The 25514-nt window shown below is 48.7% G+C and overlaps 1 protein-coding gene across 8 annotated transcripts in view; it reads right to left on the reverse strand.

Moving 5' to 3' along the window:
* The window catches only part of CACNA1C (calcium voltage-gated channel subunit alpha1 C), a 510817-nt gene that overhangs the window by 107009 nt on the left and 378294 nt on the right, over positions 1 to 25514 (reverse strand). For all 8 annotated transcript variants that reach the window (XM_063929336.1, XM_063929333.1, XM_063929332.1 and 5 more), the window contains one exon: positions 23320 to 23430. In XM_063929336.1, the coding sequence (XP_063785406.1) occupies positions 23320 to 23430 (111 nt within the window). The remainder of the gene's footprint in view (positions 1 to 23319; positions 23431 to 25514) is intronic.

Genomic DNA, 25514 nt, shown 5'->3' on the forward strand with positions numbered 1-25514 from the left:
GTGTGTCCTGATGTGTGTGTATTAGGAGGAGGGGAGAGGTCAGTGCCCTCTGATGTCTGTGTATTAGGAGGAGGGGAGAGGTCAGTGCTCTCTGATGTATGTGTATTAGGAGGAGGGGAGAGGTCATTGCCCCCTGATGTCTGTGTATTAGGAGGAGGGGAGAGGTCAGTGTGTACTGGTGTCTGTGTATTAGGAGGAGGGGAGAGGTCAGTGTGTCCTGATGTCTGTGTATTAGGAGGAGGGGAGAGGTCAGTGTCCCCTGATGTCTGTGTATTAGGAGGAGGGGGGAGGTCAGTGTCCTGATGTCTGTGTATTAGGAGGAGGGGAGAGGTCAGTGTGTCCTGATGTCTGTGTATTAGGAGGAGGAGAGAGGTCAGTGTCCCCTGATGTCTGTGTATTGGGAGGAGGGGAGAGGTCAGTGCCCCCTGATGTCTGTGTATGAGGAGGAGGGGAGAGGTCAGTGCCCCCTGATGTCTGTGTGTTAGGAGGAGGGGAGAGGTCAGTGTCCTCTGTTGTCTGTGTATTAGGAGGAGGGGAGAGGTCAGTGCCCCCTGGTGTCTGTGTATTAGGAGAAGGGGAGAGGTCAGTGTGTCCAATGATGTCTGTGTATTAGGAGGAGGGGAGAGGTCAGTGCCCCCTGGTGTCTGTGTATTAGGAGGAGGGGAGAGGTCAGTGTGTCCAATGATGTCTGTGTATTAGGAGGAGGGGAGAGGTCAGTGTCCCCTGATTTCTGTGTATTGGGAGGAGGGGAGAGGTCAGTGTTCCCTGATGACTGGGTATTAGGAGGAAGGGAGAGGTCAGTGTCCCCTGATGTCTGTGTATTGGGAGGAGGGGAGAGGTCAGTGTCCCCTGATGTCTGTGTATTAGGAGGAGGTGAGAGGTCAGTGTCCCCTGATGTCTGTGTATTAGGAAGAGGGGAGAGGTCAGTGTCCCCTGATGTCTGTGTATTAGGAGGAGGCGAGAGGTCAGTGCCCCCTGATGTCTGTGTATTAGGAGGAGGGGAGAGGTCAGTGTGTTCAATGATGTCTGTGTATTGGGAGGAGGGGAGAGGTCAGTGCCCCCTGATGTCTGTGTATGAGGAGGAGGGGAGAGGTCAGTGCCCCCTGATGTCTGTGTGTTAGGAGGAGGGGAGAGGTCAGTGTCCTCTGTTGTCTGTGTATTAGGAGGAGGGGAGAGGTCAGTGCCCCCTGGTGTCTGTGTATTAGGAGAAGGGGAGAGGTCAGTGTGTCCAATGATGTCTGTGTATTAGGAGGAGGGGAGAGGTCAGTGCCCCCTGGTGTCTGTGTATTAGGAGGAGGGGAGAGGTCAGTGTGTCCAATGATGTCTGTGTATTAGGAGGAGGGGAGAGGTCAGTGTCCCCTGATTTCTGTGTATTGGGAGGAGGGGAGAGGTCAGTGTTCCCTGATGACTGGGTATTAGGAGGAAGGGAGAGGTCAGTGTCCCCTGATGTCTGTGTATTGGGAGGAGGGGAGAGGTCAGTGTCCCCTGATGTCTGTGTATTAGGAGGAGGTGAGAGGTCAGTGTCCCCTGATGTCTGTGTATTAGGAAGAGGGGAGAGGTCAGTGTCCCCTGATGTCTGTGTATTAGGAGGAGGCGAGAGGTCAGTGCCCCCTGATGTCTGTGTATTAGGAGGAGGGGAGAGGTCAGTGTGTTCAATGATGTCTGTGTATTGGGAGGAGGGGAGAGGTCAGTGTCCCCTCTGATGTCTGTGTATTCGGAGGGGAGAGGTCAGTGTCCCCTCTGATGTCTGTGTATTAGGAGGAGGGGAGAGGTCAGTGTGTTCAATGATGTCTGTGTATTGGGAGGAGGGGAGAGGTCAGTGTCCCCTCTGATGCCTGTGTATTCGGAGGGGAGAGGTCAGTGTCCCCTCTGATGACTGTGTACTGGGAGGGGAGAGGTCAGTGCCCCCTGATGTCTGTGTATTGGGAAGAGGGTAGAGGTCAGTGTCTCCTGATGTCTGTGTATTAGGAGGAGGGGAGAGGTCAGTGTCCCCTGATGACTGTGTATTACGATGAGGGGAGAGGTCAGTGTCCCCTGATGACTGTGTATTATGATGAGGGGAGAGGTCAGTGCCCTCTGATGTCTGTGTATTAGGAGGAAGGGAGAGGTCAGTGTGCCCCGATGCCTGTGTATTAGGAGGAGGGGAGAGGTCAGTGCCCCCTGATGACTGTGTATTAGGAGGAGGGGAGAGGTCAGTGCCCCCTGATGTCTGTGTATTAGGAGGAGGGGAGAGGTCAGTGCCCCCTGATGTCTGTGCATTATGAGGAGGGGAGAGGTCAGTGTCCCATGATGTCTGTGCATTATGAGGAGGGGAGAGGTCAGTGTCCCGTAATGACTGTGTATTCGGTGGGGAGAGGTCAGTGCCCCCTGATGACTGTGTATTAGGAGGACGGGAGAGGTCAGTGTCCCCTCTGATGACTGTGTTCTAGGAGGGGAGAGGTCAGTGTCCCCTGATGACTGTGTATTAGGAGGGGAGGTCAGTGTGTACCGTGATGACTGTGTATTAGGAGGAGGGGAGAGGTCAGTGCCCCCTTGTGTCTGTGCATTAGGAGGAGGGGAGAGGTCAGTGTCCCTGATGTCTGTGTATTAGGAGGAGGGGAGAGGTCAGTGTCCCCTGATGTCTGTGTATTAGAAGGTAGGGAGAGGTCAGTGCCCCCGATGTCTGTATATTAGGAGGAGGTGAGAGGTCAGTGTCCCCTGATGTCTGTGTATTAGGAGGAGGGGAGAGGCAAGTGTCCCGTAATGACTGTGTATTCGGTGGGGAAAGGTCAGTGCCCCCTGATGACTATGTATTAGGAGGACGGGAGAGGTCAGTGTCCCCTCTGATGACTGTGTACTAGGAGGGGAGAGGTCAGTGTCCCCTGATGACTGTGTATTAGGAGGAGGGGAGAGGTCAGTGCCCCCTGATGTCTGTGTATTAGGAGAAGGGAAGAGGTCAGTGCCCCCTGATGTCTGTGTATTAGGAGGAGGGGAGAGGTCACTGTGTCCTGATGTCTGTGTATTAGGAGGAGGGGAGAGGTCAGTGCGTCCTGATGTCTGTGTATTAGGAGGAGGGGAGAGGTCAGTGCCGGCTGATGACTGTGTATTAGGAGGAGAGGAGAGGTCAGTGCCCCCTGCTGTCTGTGTATTAGGAGGAAGGGAGAGGTCAGTGCCCCCTGATGTCTGTGTATTAGGAGGAGGGGAGAGGTCAGTGTGTCCTGATGTGTGTGTATTAGGAGGAGGGGAGAGGTCAGTGCCCTCTGATGTCTGTGTATTAGGAGGAGGGGAGAAGTCAGTGCTCTCTGATGTCTGTGTATTAGGAGGAGGGGAGAGGTCATTGCTCCCTGATGTCTGTGTATTAGGAGGAGGGGAGAGGTCATTGTGTCCTGATGTCTGTGTATTAGGAGGAGGGTAGAGGTCAGTGTGTACTGGTGTCTGTGTATTAGGAGGAGGGGAGAGGTCAGTGTGTCCTGGTGTCTGTGTATTAGGAGGAGGGGAGAGGTCAGTGTGTCCTGATGTCTGTGTATTAGGAGGAGGGGAGAGGTCAGTGTGTCCTGATGTCTGTGTATTAGGAGGAGGGTAGAGGTCAGTGCCCCCTGATGTCTGTGTGTTAGGAGGAGGGGAGAGGTCAGTGTCCTCTGTTGTCTGTGTATTAGGAGGAGGGGAGAGGTCAGTGCCCCCTGGTGTCTGTGTATTAGGAGGAGGGGAGAGGTCAGTGTGTCCAATGATGTCTGTGTATTAGGAGGAGGGGAGAGATCAGTGCCCCTGATTTCTGTGTATTGGGAGGAGGGGAGAGGTCAGTGTTCCCTGATGACTGGGTATTAGGAGGAAGGGAGAGGTCAGTGTCCCCTGATGTCTGTGTATTGGGAGGAGGGGAGAGGTCAGTGTCCCCTGATGTCTGTGTATTAGGAGGAGGTGAGAGGTCAGTGTCCCCTGATGTCTGTGTATTAGGAAGAGGGGAGAGGTCAGTGTCCCCTGATGTCTGTGTATTGGGAGGAGGGGAGAGGTCAGTGCCCCCCTGATGTCTGTGTATTAGGAGGAGGGGAGAGGTCAGTGTGTCCTGATGTCTGTGTATAAGGAGAAGTGAAGAGGTCAGTGTCTCTTGATGTCTGTGTATTAGGAGGAGGCGAGAGGTCAGTGTGTTCAATGATGTCTGTGTATTGGGAGGAGGGGAGAGGTCAGTGTCCCCTCTGATGTCTGTGTATTAGGAGGGGAGAGGTCAGTGCCCCCTGATGTCTGTGTATTAGGAGGAGGGGAGAGGTCAGTGTCCCATGATGTCTGTGCATTATGAGGAGGGGAGAGGTCAGTGTCCCATGATGTCTGTGCATTATGAGGAGGGGAGAGGTCAGTGTCCCGTAATGACTGTGTATTCGGTGGGGAGAAGTCAGTGCCCCCTGATGACTGTGTATTAGGAGGGGAGAGGTCAGTGTCCCCTGATGACTGTGTATTAGGAGGAGGGGAGAGGTCAGTGCCCCCTTGTGTCTGTGCATTAGGAGGAGGGGACAGGTCAGTGCCCCTGATGTCTGTATATTAGGAGGAGGGGAGAGGTCAGTGTCCCCTGATGTCTGTGTATTAGGAGGAGGGGACAGGCCAGTGTCCCGTAATGACTGTGTATTCGGTGGGGAGAGGTCAGTGCCCCCTGATGACTATGTATTAGGAGGACGGGAGAGGTCAGTGTCCCCTCTGATGACTGTGTACTACGAGGGGAGAGGTCAGTGTCCCCTGATGACTGTGTATTAGGAGGAGGGGAGAGGTCAGTGTCCCCTGATGTCTGTGTATTAGGAGGAGGGGAGAGGTCAGTGCCCCCTGATGTCTGTGTATTAGGAGGAGGCGAGAGGTCAGTGCTCCCTGATGACTGTATATTAGGAGGGGAGAGGTCAGTGCCCCGTGATGTCTGTGTATTAGGAGGGGAGAGGTCAGTGCTTCCTGATGTCTGTATATTAGGAGGAGGGGAGAGGTCAGTGCCCCCTGATGTCTGTGTATTAGGAGGGGAGAGGTCAGTGCCCCCTGATGTCTGTGTATTAGGAGGGGAGAGGTCAGTGCTTCCTGATGTCTGTGTATTAGGAGGAGGGGAGAGGTCAGTGTCCCCTGATGTCTGTGTATTAGGAGGAGGGGAGAGGTCAGTGTCCCCTGATGTCTGTGTATTAGGAGGGGAGAGGTCAGTGTGTCCTGATGTCTGTGTATTAGGAGGAGGGGAGAGGTCAGTGTCCCCTGATGTCTGTGTATTAGGAGGAGGGGAGAGGTCAGTGTCCCCTGATGTCTGTGTATTAGGAGGAGGGGAGAGGTCAGTGTCCCCTGATGTCTGTGTATTAGGAGGAGGGGAGAGGTCAGTGTCCCCTGATGTCTGTGTATTAGGAGGAGGGGAGAGGTCAGTGTGTCCTGATGCCTGTGTATTAGGAGGAGGGGAGAGGTCAGTGCGTCCTGATGTCTGTTTATTAGGAGGAGGCGAGAGGTCAGTGTCCCCTGATGTCTGTGTATTAGGAGGGGAGAGGTCAGTGCTCCCTGATGTCTGTGTAATAGGAGGAGGGGAGAGGTCAGTGTCCCATGATGTCTGTGCATTATGAGGAGGGGAGAGGTCAGTGCCCCCTGATGTCTGTGTATTAGGAGGAGGCGAGAGGTCAGTGTCTCCTGATGTCTGTGTATTAGGAGGAGGGGAGAGGTCAGTGTCCCGTAATGACTGTGTATTCGGTGGGGAGAGGTCAGTGCCCCCTGATGACTGTGTATTAGGAGGACGGGAGAGGTCAGTGTCCCCTCTGATGACTGTGTACTAGGAGGGGAGAGGTCAGTGTCCCCTGATGTCTGTGTATTAGGAGGAGGGGAGAGGTCAGTGTGTCCTGATGTCTGTGTATTAGGAGGAGGGGAGAGGTCAGTGTGTCCTGATGTCTGTGTATTAGGAGGAGGGGAGAGGTCAGTGCCCCCTGATGTCTGTGTATTAGGAGGAGGGGAGAGGTCAGTGTCCCCTGATGTCTGTGTATTGGGAGGAGGGGAGAGGTCAGTGTCCCCTGATGTCTGTGTATTAGGAGGAGGGGAGAGGTCAGTGTCCCCTGATGTCTGTGTATTGGGAGGAGGGGAGAGGTCAGTGTCCCCTGATGTCTGTGTATTAGGAGGAGGGGAGAGGTCAGTGTCCCCTGATGTCTGTGTATTGGGAGGAGGGGAGAGGTCAGTGTCCCCTGATGTCTGTGTATTAGGAGGCGGGGAGAGGTCAGTGTGTCCTGATGTCTGTGTATTAGGAGGAGGGGAGAGGTCAGTGCGTCCTGATGTCTGTGTATTAGGGGGGGAGACGTCAGTGTGTCCTGATGTCTGTGTATTAGGAGGGGAGAGGTCAGTGTCCCCTGATGTCTGCGTATTAGGAGGGGAGAGGTCAGTGCCCCCTGATGTCTGTGTATTAGGAGGAGGAGAGAGGTCAGTGACCCCTGATGACTGTGTATTAGGAGGAGGGGAGAGGTCAGTGCCCGCTGATGTCTGTGTATTAGGAGGAGGGGAGAGGTCAGTGTCCCCTGATGTCTGTGCATGAGGAGGAGGGGAGAGGTCAGTGCCCCCTGATGTCTGTGTATTAGGAGGAGGGGAGAGGTCAGTGCCTCCTGATGTCTGTGTATTAGGAGGAGGGGAGAGGTCAGTGCCCCCTGATGTCTGTGTATTAGGAGGAGGGGAGATGTCAGTGTCCCCTGATGTCTGTGTATTAGGAGGAGGGGAGTTGTCAGTGTCCCCTGATGTCTGTGTATTAGGAGGAGGGGAGAGGTCAGTGTCCCCTGATGTCTGTGTATTAGGAGGAAGGGAGAGGTCAGTGTCCCCTGATGTCTGTGTATTAGGAGGAGGGGAGAGGTCAGTGTGCCATGATGTCTGTGTATTAGGAGGAGGGGAGAGGTCAGTGTCCCCTGATGTCTGTGTATTAGGAGGGGAGAGGTCAGTGCCCCCTGATGTCTGTGTATTAGGAGGGGAGAGGTCAGTGTCCCCTGATGTCTGTGTATTAGGAGGGGAGAGGTCAGTGTGTCCTGATGTCTGTGTAATAGGAGGAGGGGAGAGGTCAGTGTCCCCTGATGTCTGTGTATTAGGAGGAGGGGAGAGGTCAGTGTGTCCTGATGTCTGTGTATTAGGAGGAGGGGAGAGGTCAGTGTCCCCTGATGTCTGTGTATTAGGAGGAGAGAGGTCAGTGTCCTCTGATGTCTGTGTATTAGGAGGAGGGGAGAGGTCAGTGTCCCCTGATGTCTGTGTATTAGGAGGAGGGGAGAGGTCAGTGTCCCCTGATGTCTGTGTATTAGGAGGAGGGGAGAGGTCAGTGTGTCCTGATGTCTGTGTATTAGGAGGAGGGGAGAGGTCAGTGTGTCCTGATGTCTGTGTAATAGGAGGAGGGGAGAGGTCAGTGTCCCCTGATGTCTGTGTATTAGGAGGAGGGGAGAGATCAGTGTCCCCTGATGTCTGTGTATTAGGAGGAGGGGAGAGGTCAGTGTGTCCTGATGTCTGTGTATTAGGAGGAGGGGAGAGGTCAGTGTGTCCTGATGTCTGTGTATTAGGAGGAGGGGAGAGGTCAGTGTCCCCTGATGTCTGTGTATTAGGAGGAGGGGAGAGGTCAGTGCCCCCTGATGTCTGTGTATTAGGAGGAGGGGAGAGGTCAGTGCCACCTGATGTCTGTCTATTAGGAGGAGGGGAGATGTGTGTGTGTCCTGATGTCTGAGTATTAGGAGGAGGGGAGAGGTCAGTGTCCCCTGATGCCTGTGTATTAGGAGGAGGGGAGAGGTCAGTGTCCCCAGATGTCTGTGTATGAGGAGGAGGGGAGAGGTTAGTGTCCTGATGTCTGTGTATTAGGAGGAGGGGAGAGGTCAGTGCCCCCTGATGTGTGTGTATTAGGAGGAGGGGAGAGGTCAGTGTCCCCTGTTGTCTGTGTATTAGGAGGAGGGGAGAGGTCAGTGTCCCCTGATGTCTGTGTATTAGGAGGAGGGGAGATGTGTGTGTGTCCTGATGTCTGTGTATTAGGAGGAGGGGAGAGGTCAGTGCCCCCTGATGTCTGTGTATTAGGAGGAGGGGAGATGTGTGTGTGTCCTGATGACTGTGTATTAGGAGGAGGAGAGAGGTCAGTGTTCCCCCTGATGACTGTGTATTAGGAGGGGAGGTCAGTGTCCCCTGATGCCTGTGTATTAAGAGGGGAGGTCAATGTCCCCTCTGATGACTGTGTATTAGGAGGGAGAGGCTGTGTCCCCCCCCCCTGATGACTGTGTATTAGGAGGGGAGGTCAGTGTCCCCTGATGACTGTGTATTAAGAGGGGAGGTCAATGTCCCCTCTGATGACTGTGTATTAGGAGGGAGAGGCTATGTCCCCCCCCTGATGACTGTGTATTAGGAGGAGAGGTCAGTGTCCCCTCTGATGACTGTGTATTAGGAGGGGAGAGGCTGCCCCCCCCCCCCCCGATGACTGTGTATTAGGAGGGGAGAGGCTGTGTGTCCCCCCTGATGACTGTGTATTAGGAGGGGAGGTCAGTGCCCCATGATGACTGTGTATTAGGAGTGGAGGTCATTGTCCCCTCTGATGACTGTGTATTAGGAGGGGAATGGCTGTGTGTCCCGTGATGACTGTGTATTAGGATGGGAGGTCAGTGTCCCCTCTGATGATTGTGTATTAGGAGGAGAGGCTGTGTGTCCCGTGATGACTGTGTATTAGGAGGGGAGGTCAGTGTCCCCTCTGCTGACTGTGTATTAGGAGGGGAGAGGCTATCCCCCCCTGATGACTGTGTATTAGTAGGGGAGGTCAGTGTCCCCTCTGATGACCGTGTATTAGGAGGGGAGAGGCTGCCCCCCCCTGATGACTGTGTATTAGTAGGGGAGGTCAGTGTCCCCTCTGATGACTGTGTATTAGGAGGGGAGAGGCTGTGTGTCCCGTGATGACTGTGTATTAGGAGAGGAGGTCAGTGTCCCCTGATGACTGTGTATTAGGAGGGGAGAGGCTGTCCCCCCCCTGATGACTGTGTATTAGGAGTGGAGGTCAGTGTCCCCTCTGCTGACTGTGTATTAGGAGGAGAGGTCAGTGTCCCCTCTGGTGACTGTGTATTAGGAGGGGAGAGGCTGTGTCCCCCCCCCTGATGACTGTGTATTAGGAGGGGAGGTCAGTGTCCCCTGATGGCTGTGTATTAGGAGGGGAGAGGCTGTCCCCCCCTGATGACTGTGTATTAGTAGGGGAGGTCAGTGTCCCCTCTGATGACTGTGTACTAGGAGGGGAGAAGCTGTGTGTCCCGCGATGACTGTGTATTAGGAGAAGAGGTCAGTGTCCCCTCTGATGACTGTGTATTAGGAGGGGAGAGGCTGTGTGTTCCCCCTGATGACTGTGTATTAGGAGGGGAGGTCAGTGTCCCCTGATGACTGTGTATTAGGAGGGGAGAGGCTGTGTGTTCCCCCTGATGACTGTGTATTAGGAGGGGATGTCAGTGTCCCCTGATGACTGTGTATTAGGAGGGGAGAGGCTGTCCCCCCCCCTGATGACTGTGTATTAGGAGAGGAGGTCAGTGTCCCCTGATGACTGTGTATTAGGAGGGGAGAGGCTGTCCCCCCCCTGATGACTGTGTATTAGGAGAGGAGGTCAGTGTCCCCTGATGACTGTGTATTAGGAGGGGAGAGGCTGTCCCCCCTCTGATGACTGTGTACTAGGAGGGGAGAAGCTGTGTGTCCCGTGATGACTGTGTATTAGGAGGGGAGGTCATTGTCCCCTCTGATGACTGTGTACTAGGAGGGGAGAAGCTGTGTGTCCCGTGATGACTGTGTATTAGGAGGAGAGGTCAGTGTCCCCTCTGATGACTGTGTATTAGGAGGGGAGAGGCTGTGTGTCCCCCCCCTGATGACTGTGTATAAGGAGGGGAGGTCAGTGTCCCCTGATGACTGTGTATTAGGAGGGGAGAGGCTGTGTGTCCCCTGATGACTATGTATTAGGAGGAGGGGAGGTCAGTGTCCCCTGATGACTGTGTATTAGGAGGGGAGAGGCTGTCCCCCCTCTGATGACTGTGTACTAGGAGGGGAGAAGCTGTGTGTCCCGTGATGACTATGTATTAGGAGGAGAGGTCAGTGTCCCCTCTGATGACTGTGTATTAGGAGGGGAGAGGCTGTGTCCCCCCCCTGATGACTGTGTATTAGGAGGGGAGGTCAGTGTCCCCTGATGACTGTGTATTAGGAGGGGAGAGGCTGCCCCCCCCTGATGACTGTGTATTAGTAGGGGAGGTCAGTGTCCCCTCTGATGACTGTGTACTAGGAGGGGAGAAGCTGTGTGTCCCGTGATGACTGTGTATTAGGAGGAGAGGTCAGTGTCCCCTCTGATGACTGTGTATTAGGAGGGGAGAGGCTGTGTGTTCCCCCTGATGACTGTGTATTAGGAGGGGAGGTCAGTGTCCCCTGATGACTGTGTATTAGGAGGGGAGGTCAGTTTACCCTCTGATGACTGTGTATTAGGAGGGGAGAGGCTGTGTGTGTAGCTTTGCTGATGACTGGAAGAAGTAACGTGATATGGCTCAGGGAATGGAAAATACAGGTTAGAAAGGAATCAGCGCGCGTCAGAGCCTGGAAATGGAGCAGAATTGTTAGCGGGGAGAGAGGGAGGCAGCTGGTCCAGGTGGAGATGCACAGAGCTGAAAACAAGACCAACCTGCAAAAAATCTCTGCACACAACCATGCACCTCCTGACCACCAGGGGGCAGCAATCAGGCTTCCCCTTTGCAGAACAAATGCAATGTCACAGTATTGTCTATAGGGGTTTGTCACATATACCCAAATCCGACCGGTAACAGTCATGAGACAGTACTCAGTATTATAATGGTTCAGACACTGCCCCCTGCAGAGAGATCACAGTAATACAAGTGTCCGCAGGTGGCCGGGATGGGAAATTGTGCAGAATCGGCATAATCACAGTTCTCATTAGTGATATGTCCCATAATAACACCTGCATCATATAATAAACAGCACACATGACATACATACATGATACCAACACCTCCCCCCGGTATTTACACTACATTATAAATGTCCAGCAGGAATATATACGTGTACGGCACGGTAGCCTGGACCTGCGGATGGCGATGAAGATATAATTCCTCTTCAGCTATATATATATATATATATATTTTTTTTGGGGGGCCGTTACTGCAGGAACGGAACTTGGGGGGCACAGGGCCCAATTCTCATTTCCTTATTGGACTGTTGTTCTGATATCACGGCCTACAAAGCCGCCAGGCCTCACCTAGCTGCAAATCACCCAACAGATACATAATATATCTATATACCGGTAATGTGCTCTGCCGGAATCCAGATATGACATCTAGATCCTCCGGGGAACAGATTATCTGGACGGACCATGGTTCCTGAAACAGTTATATCAAGGTCGGAGCCATTGGTGGATCTACCTATGGGGCCCAGAGGTCACGGATCTCCCCTTTGAACTCCTGCATAATCAGAAGGGGCCCCTGCTCTGCTGTTTTGACAGCAATAAGGGCCCGCAGCAGCTGAGGCGTCATCGTTGCTTCGTTGGGCCCTAAACTAAATGTTGAGGAGCTATATTCCACCACTGGTCAGGACCCGTTCTCTGCCAGATCTGACCGGCACAGGGCGGCGCTGATCTGATCCAGTCGTCCGTTTTTGGGACCTTATACGACATCCCTGACCCACTGAATGGCCAGATACACTGGGTTCAGGAGGGTAAATTTACTAAGATGGGATGTTGCCTATAGCAACCAATCAGATTCTACTTCTCATTTATTTAGCACCTTCTAGCAGATAATACATGGAATCTGATTGGTTGCCATGGGCAACATCCCATCTTAAATAGAACTCCTATCTTAGTAAATTTACCCCAGGGTGTCTGATCACTAGAGATACAGCGAGGCGCTTCACGGTTATAAATCACTGTTACGGCAAAAGGGGCCGCGCTGCCCACCCGTCTGGTGACCCCATCTCTTACTTTCCACTGAGGATTTTGCCGGAGGGGATTGTGCCTGTGTGTGACGCCACTGGGAGTCACTGGCCAGCCCTGGTACCATAATTCCCAGGGGAAATATCTGCGTTCCTCCCGGAATTCTTCCCCTGGTTCCCATGCCCCTAGCTGGAGGGTGACGGGAGCTGCCTGGATAGACAGACACGTCAGTCTGATGAGTGTGGGAAAAACAGGACTACAGAGACCAGAATGCACTGCGGGAATTCGGAACTGAAGCGTTGCTGGAAACGCAGCAGCGTTATAATGTAGCACAACGGAATCTTTCACTGTAAACGTTTGCATCGGGGAACTCTGTCCTGATATATCAGATGCACTGTCATGTATCACGCTGCCGCTGTCCTGTAGGCTGTAAGCTTCTGGGCTGCGCCCTCTTACCACTTTGTCTGGCTTGTCAGCCACAGTGACAAAACAGAAGCATTTACAGTGATCATCCCCAGAAGGTGCAGAGAGCACAGTGACGCCACACGACAGAGGACACTAGGGTCTAGATACGAGTCATTTGTCCTGTAATAGTCAATGATTCCACCGGGGGGCGCTCTCCCTTATCTCACTGCTGGACCGGATTGCCGCCTGTGCAGAAGTAGCATTGGATTAGCAGTTTTACCGGAGCACGTCGGATCTATGGTGTTTGATACATTTTTATATAGATGAAGCGTTTACACAATGTGGGCCAGATCTGCACACAATGCCGATACTTACGCAGTCGAGCCATTATTGGCCGATTGCGCAGGCGTTGCGGCTGCACCGCAGATGCACCAAGTCGCTTTTGAGCTTCCGCTCGCAGTGAGGATTTTTTCGAAAGAGTGATTGATCGTCAGAGACCGTTTCGGGGAGGCAATGTGGAGTTACGGAAAAAAATGTAGGCATGTTGTGATAATTGTCGAGGTGTGTCGCTGCTTACATCTGCGATCGCGCACGCAGACAACACTGCACCAGCAACACAACTCCCGCGCCCATTCTGTGACATCATACACTGTTGTCCTACAACTGACCTGCTCCTTTACACTGCAGGCTCTCACGAGCAGGGCCCTCTTCCCTCGTGCTTTTCCTACACACACTTATACCATCGTCTCCTCCACAGTGCCATCAGCAGCACGTAACTTCTGGGTTCAGCTGGCACTGCTTATGTGGGTACTATGACGGCATGTGCCGCAGTGGTTGTGTACGCCACGTTCTGCAATGCTCTGTGCTGCAAGTCTTTAGCACTTTTCCTTGTTATGTACTATGGGGGTCATTCCGAGTTGATCGCTAGCTGTTTTCGTTCGCAGCGCAGCGATTAGGTAAAAAAACGTCACTTCTGCGCATGCGTATACGGCGCAGTGCGCACGCGCGACGTACTTTCACAACGGCCGATGTCGTTTCACACAAGGTCTAGCGACGCTTTTCAATCGCACTGCTGGAAGTGGGCGTTTCTTGAGGTAACTGACCGTTTTCGGGGAGTGTGTGTAAAAACGCAGGCGTGTCAGATACAAACGCAGGTGTGCCTGCGGAAACGGTGGAGTGGCCGGCCGAACGCAGGGCGTGTTTGTGACGTCAACACAGGAACTAAACAGTCTGAAGTGATCGCTAGGTAGGAGTAGGTCTGGAGCTACTCTGAAACTGCACAATATTTTTTTGTAGCCGCTCTGCAATCCTTTCATTCTCAATTCTGCTAAGATACACTCCCAGAGGGCGGCGGCCTAGCGTTTGCACGGCTGCTAAAAGCAGCTAGCGAGCGAACAACTCGGAATGAGGGCCAGTGTAAGGCGACCTCTTCTATAGCCATATAAAGGATCATACAATATTAATAATATTATTAATAACTCATTTAGAGCTAGTTTTGGTACCTGGGAAACAAGGAACTGGCCAAGGTCCTGATGGCGGCATTCTCTTATTCCCCATTCTCCGCAGGGGTCTGCTGCACCCTCTAACCCTGCTAGCTAACTAATTATAAGACGACCACTGTCATGGCAAATCCAGACATGAACTCATTACGCCAATGGCGACTGGCGCTCGCTAAACGCGGGGATCAGAGTCCTTACCGATGACCCCTGCAAGAAAGCGACGCACTAAGAAGAAGGGAACACACAGGCCGTAGCTTTCGGCGCAGCCTTGTTGGGTGATGACCGACAGGACAGAAGAATGGGCGACACAGGCTCAGGGCAGAGCAGGTGGCTCAGGGGAAAACTGAAGAACAAGCGGAAGATCCACGTCATATGCAAACACCCATAGTCAGACAAGTTGGGTTGGTTCAACAGAGGGTAGAGATGATGCCAAGGGATGTTTTATCCAATCCCGGCCGCCGGTCTCGCAGGCCCCAGCTCCCCCTCACAACCAGCACTTCCCGAGCTCGTGGCTCTTGCTGGTGCATTTGTGCTGGGACAGTATAGATCCAGGACCAGCGGAATGGGAGAGGAGGATCTGGGTGTTGCGGATCTAGAGTGGAATAAAACGCTTCTTCCAGAGTGAGGAAACCAGATATTGCGCCATTAATGAGGATTAAGCCCTTCTGTGGTGAGAGCTGCTATAGGAGAGATCAAGGAACTGTTTTAGAAACCTCAACAGCCCATTCAGGGTATCTGAGATCCGTCTGAAGCCCACTGTCTCGTAGACCTTGTAGAACAGCTTTGCCATCAGGTTTGTGAGAGGACAAATCAGGAGACAATTTTAAAACTTTTTCAAATTCGACAATGATGAAATGGTACAGAAGGTCCCACTACAAGGTTCTCCTCATGACTACCCGGTATACGGAAGGAAATCAGGAAGACTCAGGTCTAAGCTATTTTCCAGTATTGTCTTGCTGAGGCCGGGGTAGTTGGAGATGGAACGTAGTAAAGGGTTTAGGAATGACAAGATAGGGGATTTTCTCCCTGTGTAGAACCCCGATCATGAGGAGTAAGCGGAACTCTCTGAAGTTCCAGGAATGATGTTCCCATCCCTGCGCTTCGGGTTACTGGCTTGGCCGTGGGAATAGTGCCGATTCCCAAAAAATAACAATGCTGACATAATAAAAGTATATGCAAAATATTTCCTTGCACGCATGTATTGGTAACTGTACATACTGGGAAATGTTATTTCTCAGTAAAAAAAAAAAAAGCAAACACATTCCAGTCCAAGAGCTTGCAATCTACCAATTTTTTTTTAGTACAAACTGCCTTGATATAGAACCTGAGGTCACAATTGGCGGACGGCACAGCAGCTATGGCAGAGCCTCTCTCTCTCTGACCATCTGATCTCATGCCGGTAGACCATGTTCAGCCCCCAGCCCACCCCTCCTATCTCTCTCTATGAAGGGGCTCTGCACACAAACTGTCCAGTGTTCCAAACACCCCACTGACCTGCCAGTTGCACCTACTGACACGGCCAGATTATCTGCACAGAGCGGTGTTGCTATATAGAGGAATGATCAGAAATAGCCCGCCTCACGCAGACGTCACTACCTCCCTTTGACGTGATACGCTGTTGTCTCATACCATTTAGCCCACATCACACTACTGTTGCCTACAATAAAGTTAGTTGCCCCCTCTCCGTTTATTTGCCACGAGTGTTTGCCCACTTTCCATGTCTTGTAACTGCCCCTTAATGACGGACGCATTCTGTACAGCTAGGGCCAGGCTCACTTTGATGCGGGTCACTGACTAACGTTTTCATTTCTTACCACACCCAAGTGAATTATTTTATACTAGCGACCCGCCCCCGACTTCGCACAGGAGCAATTTTTAATTCATTGTATGTCAGTAAACAGGGCTGAGGTCAATTTTTCTGGAGAAACCGGATATTATGTATCAATCTCTACATAGTATAAAATAACGTCCATTGGGGGTCATTCCGAGTTGTTCGCTCGTTGCCGATTTTCGCTATGCTGCGATTTGCTGCTAATTGCGCATGCGCAAGGCACGCAGGGCGCATGCGCTTAGTTATTTAACTAAAAACTTAGCAGTTTTGCTGTGGATCCTACGGCGCTTTTTTTTAGTCGCACTGCTGATTGGTGAATGATTGACAGGAAAGGGGCGTTTCTGGGTGGTAACTGAGTGTTTTCCAGGAGTGTGCTAAAAAACGCAGGAGTGTCAGGGAAAAACGCGGGAGTGGCTGGAGAAACGGGGGAGTGGCTGGCCGAACGCAGGGCGTGTTTGTGACGTCAAACCAGGAACTAAATGGACTGAGCAGATCGCAATCTAGGAGTAGGTCTGGAGCTACTCAGAAACTGCTAAGAAATTTCTATTCACAATTCTGCTAATCTTTTGTTAGCTATTCTGCTAAGCTAAGATACACTCCCAGAGGGCGGCGGCCTAGCGTGTGCAATGCTGCTAAAAGCAGCTAGCGAGCGAACAACTCGGAATGAGGGCCATTGTGATCTATATGGCTCGGGTGGCCGTTTTTTTTATTGACATGCTTCACTAAAACAGTCACTGCTCGGCTCCTTTTTGTCATAGATTAATGCTTCATACACCTAAACCTTCCATGACAAATGCTCTATAGAATTGTGAAGACCACATCAAAATACATCCATCTGGATATTAGCCCGAACAAACAGACCGACACCTGCCGGGGACTTTATTTTATACTATGTAGAGATTGTTTTTTTATTTAAGACAATTATTTTTTGGGGTTTTTTGTGCTAGGTTTTTGGAATTTATATATATATATTTGCATTTGTAATAATCAGGGAACCACAGGTCCTGAAGTACGCAAATGTATTTGCAGCTGTGAATTCGTACGCTGCAGCTGTGCCAAGATATTCAAATGATGCAGCTGCCGGGAGTTGTATAGAGACACCCATAATCGTCATCTCTGACCCAGAGCCTGCGTACAACGATACACCCATCGGACGCACATCGGACGAACATCTTCTGCATGGCCGCAGGAAGTAAGATGTAGGTGACATTTCTACTGAATACGGGATTGCTGTCGCACGCAAATGCATGCCCCCCAAATGGTCGCAACATGCCTGCGTTGTAGTATCCACCGCCCACAAATGCTCCGTGACTGTCAATCACTTTGTGAATTAATCCTCACTGCGACCGTTGTCACAAGACCACTGCGGCAGATGCGCAGTGCGACTTAGATGCAAAATATCACAGAGCCGCGCACATCATCGAATTTGTGTAATCTCCAAATAAGCCAACCGCGCTCATTTCCGTAATTTTATAGCATTCCCGAGAAGATAGAAGCAAAACATTTACTGTAACTACAGAGGGGAGATACGGGACAATTGTTTTATCGAGAAAAAAAAACAACAAATCCGGACACTTCCGGCATCTCGTGCATTCTGGTACATGTAGTCCTGTTTACACAAAGTGATACTATATTGTGTGTCGCATTTACAGAGACAGGATTCCTGGAAAGTTTACTGGCAGAACACAACTGGTCCTGTGACTTCTCATACCTGGTGCAAACCCAGGCTACAATATAACCCAGGCTACTATATAACCCAGGCTACTATATAACCCAGCCTACTATATAACCCAGGCTACTATATAACCTAGGCTACTATATAACCCAGGCTACTATATAACCAAGGCTACTATATAACCCAGCCTACTATATAACCCAGGCTACTATATAACCCAGGCTACTATATAACCCAGTCTACTATATAACCCAGCCTACTATATAACCCAGGCTACTATATAACCTAAGCTACTATATAACCCAGGCTACTATATAACCCAGGCTACTTTATAACCCAGGCTACAATATAACCCAGGCTACTATATAACCCAAGCTACTATATAACCCAGGCTACAATATAACCCAGGCTACTATATAACCCAGGCTACTATATAACCCAGGCTACAATATAACCCATACTACTATATAACCTAGGCTACTATATAACCAAGGCTACTATATAACCCAGGCTACTATATAACCTAGGCTACAATATAACCCAGGCTACTATATAACCCAGGCTACTATATAACCCAGGCTACTATATAACCTAGGCTACTATATAACCCAGACTACTATATAACCCAGGCTACTATATAACCTAAGCTACAATATAACCCAGGCTACTATATAACCCAGGCTACAATATAACCAAGGCTACAATATAACCCAGGCTACTAAATAACCCAGGCTACTATATAACCCAGGCTACAATATAACCCAGGCTACAATATAACCCAGGCTACTATATAACCCAGGCTACAATATAACCCAGGCTACTATATAACCCAGGCTACAATATAACCCAGGCTACAAAATAACCCAGACTACGATATAACCCAGGCTACTATATAACCCAGCCTACAATATAACCCAGGCTACTATATAACCCAGGCTACAATATAACCCAGGCTACTATATAACCCAGGCTACTATATAACCCAGGCTACAATATAACCCAGGCTACTATATAACCCAGGCTACAATATAACCCAGGCTACTATATAACCCAGGCTACAATATAACCCAGGCTACTATATAACCCAGGCTACAATATAATTCAGGCTACAATATAACCCAGGCTACAATATAACCCAGGCTACTATATAACCCAGGCTACATTATAACCCAGGCTACTATATAACCTAGGCTACAATATAACACAGGCAACTATATAACCCAGGCTACAATATAACCCAGGCTACTATATAACCCAGGCTACTATATAACCCAGGCTACAATATAATTCAGGCTACAATATAACCCAGGCTACAATATATAACCCAGGCTACTATATAACCCAGGCTACAAAATAATTCAGGCTACAATATAACCCAGGCTACAATATATATAACCTACAATATATATAACCCAGGATACTATATAACCCAGGCTACTATATAACCTAGGCTACTATATAACACAGGATACAATATAACCCAGGCTACTATATAACCTAGGATACTATATAACCCAGGCTACTATATAACCCAGGCTACTATATAACCCAGGCTACAATATAACCCAGGCTACTATATAACCCAGGCTACTATATAACCCAGACTACAATATAACCCAGGCTACTATATAACCCAGGCTACTATATAACCCAGGCTACTATATAACCTAGGCTACAATATAACACAGGCTACTATATAACCCAGGCTACTATATAACCTAGGATACAATATAACCAAGGCTACAATATAACCCACGCTACTATATAACCCATGCTACTATATAACCCAGGCTACTATATAACCCAGGCTACTATATAGCCCAGGCTACAATATAACCCAGGCTACAATATAACCCAGTCTACTATATAACCCAGGCTACAATATAATCCAGACTACTATATAACCCATACTACTATATAACCCAGGCTACTATATAACCCAGGCTACTATATAGCCCAGGCTACAATATAACCCAGGCTACAATATAACCCAGTCTACTATATAACCCAGGCTACAATATAACCCAGACTACTATATAACCCAGGCTACTATATAACCCAGGCTACTATATAATCCAGGCTACTATATAACCCAGACTACTATATAACCCAGGCTACTATATAATCCAGACTACTATATAACCCAGACTACTATACAACCCAGGCTACTATATAACCCAGACTACTATATAACCCAGGCTACTATATAATCCAGGCTACTATATAACCCAGGCTACAATATAACCCAGACTACTATATAACCCAGGCTACAATATAACCCAGGCTACTATAAAACCCAAACTACTATATAACCCAGGCTATTATATAACCCAGGCTACTATATAACCCAGGCTACAATATAACCCAGGCTACAATATAACGCAGGCTACAATATAACCCAGGCTACAATATAACCCAGGCTACTATATAACCCAGGCTACAATATCACCCAGGCTACAATATAACCCAGGCTACAATATAACCCAGCCTACTATATAATCCAGGCTACTATATAACCAAAGCTACAATATTACCCAGGCTACAATATAACCCAGGCTACTATATAACCCAGGCTACTATATAACCCAGGGTACTATATAATCCAGGCTACTATATAACCCAGGCTACAATATAACCCAGTCTACTATATAGCCCAGGCTACTATATAACCCAGGCTACTACATAGCCCAGGCTACTATATAACCCAGGCTACTATATAACCCAGGCTACGATATGACCAAGGCTACTATATAACCCAGGCTACGATATAACCCAGGCTACTATATAACCCAGGCCACTATATAACCCAGGCCACTATATAACCCAGGCTACTATATAACCAAGGCTACAATATAACCCAGTCTACTATATAATCCAGGCTACTATATAACCCAGGCTACTATATAACTCAGGCTACAATATAACCCAGGCTACTATATAACCCAGGCTACTATATAACCCAGGATACTATATAACCTAGGCTACAATATAACCCAAGCTACTATACAACCCAAGCTACGATATAACCCAGGCTACTATATAACCCAGGCTACTATATAACCCAGGCCACTATATAACCCAGGCTACGATATAACCCAGGCTACTATATAACCTAGGCTACTATATAACCCAGGCCACAATTTAACCCAGGCCACTATATAACCCAGGCTACTATATAACCAAGGCTACAATATAATCCAGTCTACTATATAATCCAGGCTACTATATAACCCAGGCTACTATATAACCTAGGCTACAATAAAACCCAGGGTACAATATAACCCAGTCTACAATATAACCCAGGCTACAATATAACCCAGACTACTATATAACCTAGGCTACTATATAACCCAGCCTACTATATAATCCAGGCTACTATATAACCCAGGCTACTATATAACCCAGGCTACAATATAACCCAGCCTACTATATAATCCAGGCTACTATATAACCAAAGCTACAATATAACCCAGGCTACAATACAACCCAGGCTACTATATAACCCAGCCTACTATATAATCCAGGCTACTATATAACCCAGGCTACAATATAACCCAGGCTACAATATAACCCAGCCTACTATATAATCCAGGCTACTATATAACCAAAGCTACAATATAACCCAGGCTACAATACAACCCAGGCTACTATATAACCCAGGCTACTATATAACCCAGGGTACTATATAACCTAGGCTACTATATAACCCAGCCTACTATATAATCCAGGCTACTATATAACCCAGGCTACTATATAACCCAGGCTACAATATAACCCAGCCTACTATATAATCCAGGCTACTATATAACCAAAGCTACAATATAACCCAGGCTACAATACAACCCAGGCTACTATATAACCCAGCCTACTATATAATCCAGGCTACTATATAACCCAGGCTACAATATAACCCAGGCTACAATATAACCCAGCCTACTATATAATCCAGGCTACTATATAACCAAAGCTACAATATAACCCAGGCTACAATACAACCCAGGCTACTATATAACCCAGGCTACGATATGACCAAGGCTACTATATAACCCAGGCTACTATATAACCTAGGCTACAATATAACGCAACCTACTATATAACCCAGGCTACGATATAACCCAGGCTACTATATAACCCAGGCTACTATATAACCCAGGCCACTATATAACCCAGGCTACGATATAACCCAGGCTACTATATAACCCAGGCTACTATATAACCCAGGCCACAATATAACCCAGGCCACTATATAACCCAGGCTACTATATAACCAAGGCTACAATATAACCCAGTCTACTATATAATCCAGGCTACTATATATAACCCAGGCTACTATATAACCTAGGCTACAATATAACCCAGGGTACAATATAACCCAGTCTACAATATAACCCAGGCTACAATATAACCCAGACTACTATATAACCTAGGCTACTATATAACCCAGCCTACTATATAATCCAGGCTACTATATTACCCAGGCTACAATATAACCCAGGCTACAATATAACCCAGGCTACTATATAACCCAGGCTACTATATAACCCAGACTACTATATAACCCAGGCTACTATATAACCCAGACTACTATATAACCCAGGCTACAATATAACCCAGGCTACAATATAACCCATACTACTATATAACCCAGGCTACTATATAACCCAGGCTACTATATAACCTAGGCTACTATATAATCCAGGCTACTTTATAACCCAGGCTACAATATAACCCAGGCTACAATATAACCCAGGCTACAATATAACCCAGGCTACTATATAACCCAGGCTACTATATAACCAAGGCTACAATATAACCCAGTCTACTATATAATCCAGGCTACTATATAACCCAGGCTACTATATAACTCAGGCTACAATATAACCCAGGCTACTATATAACCCAGGCTACTATATAACCCAGGATACTATATAACCTAGGCTACAATATAACGCAACCTACTATATAACCCAGGCTACGATATAACCCAGGCTACTATATAACCCAGGCCACTATATAACCCAGGCCACTATATAACCCAGGCCACTATATAACCCAGGCTACGATATAACCCAGGCTACTATATAACCCAGGCTACTATATAACCCAGGCCACAATATAACCCAGGCCACTATATAACCCAGGCTACTATATAACCAAGGCTACAATATAACCCAGTCTACTATATAATCCAGGCTACTATATATAACCCAGGCTACTATATAACCTAGGCTACAATATAACCCAGGGTACAATATAACCCAGTCTACAATATAACCCAGGCTACAATATAACCCAGACTACTATATAACCTAGGCTACTATATAACCCAGCCTACTATATAATCCAGGCTACTATATTACCCAGGCTACAATATAACCCAGGCTACAATATAACCCAGGCTACTATATAACCCAGGCTACTATATAACCCAGACTACTATATAACCCAGACTACTATATAACCCAGGCTACTATATAACCCAGGCTACTATATAACCCAGACTACTATATAACCCAGACTACTATATAACCCAGGCTACTATATAACCTAGGCTACTATATAATCCAGGCTACTTTATAACCCAGGCTACAATATAACCCAGGCTACAATATAACCCAGGCTACAATATAACCCAGGCTACTATATAACCCAGACTACTATATAACCTAGGCTACAATATCATCAGGTGCAGTTCTTGAAAACATAAAATAATAAATAATAAATGTCTGCGCATGAGAGCAACCGGCGGGGACACAAGAATCCCGGCTGATGTTAGCGCACTGGCCTGAAGATAATAAAATGCCGTTTGCTTTGGGGTAACGGTGAGTTGAGTTTGGGGTCCCTGAAACGGGATATAAACTTCAGGGGCGCGCTCATGGCTGATGCGTTATTACACTGTTACTCCATACTGTTCTGGCTGAGAGATAAAATTCTCGAGCAAATTTCGTGCTTGTTTTTGGGTGTAGGTGCTGGGGGGGTGCCTAATTGCTGGACGCCCCATAAATAAGCCCATTTCCACGCAGACAGACACTCACAGGCGCTCAGTACCTACCTTTGGTTTAAACGCTATGAGTTTCAGAATCATCTCCACGGTGAAGAGGCCGGTAAACAGCATATTCAGGATGTTCATCGCTTCCTTGAAAGAACAGTTCTGTCCGTAGTGCTGGAATAAGAGGAGGAGCGGAGTGATAAGCGGGGACTGTCGCCGACGCGGCCCTCGCATCCCTGCGCTGCCGTCCAGCTGGGGGTGCGAATATAGTACTAATGCTGCATGGCGTTGTACGTCCGGCACCATGTGCGCAAATCCCAATACGGGCAAATGGCACCTGCATCGCGGACAGCATACACACCTTAAAGTACTTATAAGTAGCTCATACGTACATTAAGGTGTGTATGGCGTATATTCTGCAGATTATTACATTACTGGCCTCTCTAGTGATCTGCAGAACATCGCTCTGCCCCATCTACCCCCTGACAGGTACATAGTGATATATTCTGCAGATTATTACATTACTGGGGGATCAGTACAAAATCCCGCTGGACGGGATCCTGGTGGTCAAAATACCGACACCGGAATCTCGACCAGCACAATCCCGACAGGTGTGGACACCCACGGAGGGAGAATATGTCAGGATTGTGCCGGTCGGGATTCCGGTGTCGGTATTTCGACCGCCGGGATTCCGTCCGGCGGGATCTTGACAGCATCCCATTACTGGCCTCTCTAGTGACGTGCAGAACATTGCTCTGTCCCATCTACCCCCTGACAGATACATAGTGATATATTCTGCAGATTATTACATAACTGGCCTCTCTAGTGATCTGCAGAACATTGCTCTGTCCCATCTACCCCCTGACAGGTACATAGTGATATATTCTGCAGATTATTACATTACTGACCTCTCTAATGACCTGCAGAACATTGCTCTGTCCCATCTACCCCCTGACAGGTACATAGTGATATATTCTGCAGATTATTACATTACTGACCTCTCTAATGACCTGCAGAACATTGCTCTGTCCCATCTACCCCCTGACAGGTACATAGTGATATATTCTGCAGATTATTACACTAATGACACCTCTAGTGATCTGCAGAACATTGCTCTGTCCCATCTACCCCCTGACAGATACATAGTGATATATTCTGCAGATTATTACATTACTGACCTCTCTAATGACCTGCAGAACATTGCTCTGTCCCATCTACCCCCTGACAGGTACATAGTGATATACTCTGCAGATTATTACATTACTGACCTCTCTAGTGATCTGCAGAACATTGCTCTGTCCCACCTACCCTCTGACAGGTACATAGTGATATATTCTGCAGATTATTACATTACTGACCTCTATAGTGATCTGCAGAACATTGCTCTGCCCCATCTACCCCCTGACAGGTACATAGTGATATATCCTGCAGATTATTACATTACTGACCTCTATAGTGATCTGCAGAACATTGCTCTGCCCCATCTACCCCCTGACAGGTACATAGTGATATATCCTGCACATTATTACATTACTGACCTCTCTGGTGATCTGCAGAACATCGCTCTGTCCCATCTACCCCCTGACAGATACATAGTGATATATTCTGCAGATTATTACATTACTGACCTCTCTAGTGATCTGCAGAACATTGCTCTGCCCCATCTACCCCCTGACAGGTACATAGTGATATATTCTGCAGATTATTACATTACTGACCTCTCTAGTGATCTGCAGAACGTTGCACTGATCACCTTTCTGAGGTCAGTAATTACGGTGTATGATATATAATTTGTACGTTTTCTTGTTATACCTGGTAACAGGTGAGATGAGGGGGCTGATGCTGAGTCAGGCGCCGTCTGCGCATTTATGCTGATGCAGCCACAAAGCCGCCGCTGGTAGAGATCTGAGCATTCTGCAGGTACAAGGACTGAGACGCCCCCTGTCTGCGCTTGTAGACGCTGCAGTACCACTGAGTATGGCCTCCTATGTGAGTCTTTGTACAGAACCGCTTTCCCCCGCCATGCCTCCGACACTCCGAGCGTCTCTTCAGCACCCCCAGGTATCTCTCAGTCACCGGCCAGGAACGGTCCTCACATTTATAACACCATGCGTCCAAATCTATACCGTGACTTTGTCATTCCAAAATCATGACGCACCCGCAGTGCGACTCAGAGGCATGCGTGGGCAAAAATACATTGCACCGCTGTGCCTGACTCAGAATCAAGCCCTAGGACACATAATACCAGAAGACAACGC

This window comes from Pseudophryne corroboree, chromosome 6, assembly GCF_028390025.1.
Source record: "Pseudophryne corroboree isolate aPseCor3 chromosome 6, aPseCor3.hap2, whole genome shotgun sequence".
Taxonomy (NCBI): domain Eukaryota; kingdom Metazoa; phylum Chordata; class Amphibia; order Anura; family Myobatrachidae; genus Pseudophryne; species Pseudophryne corroboree.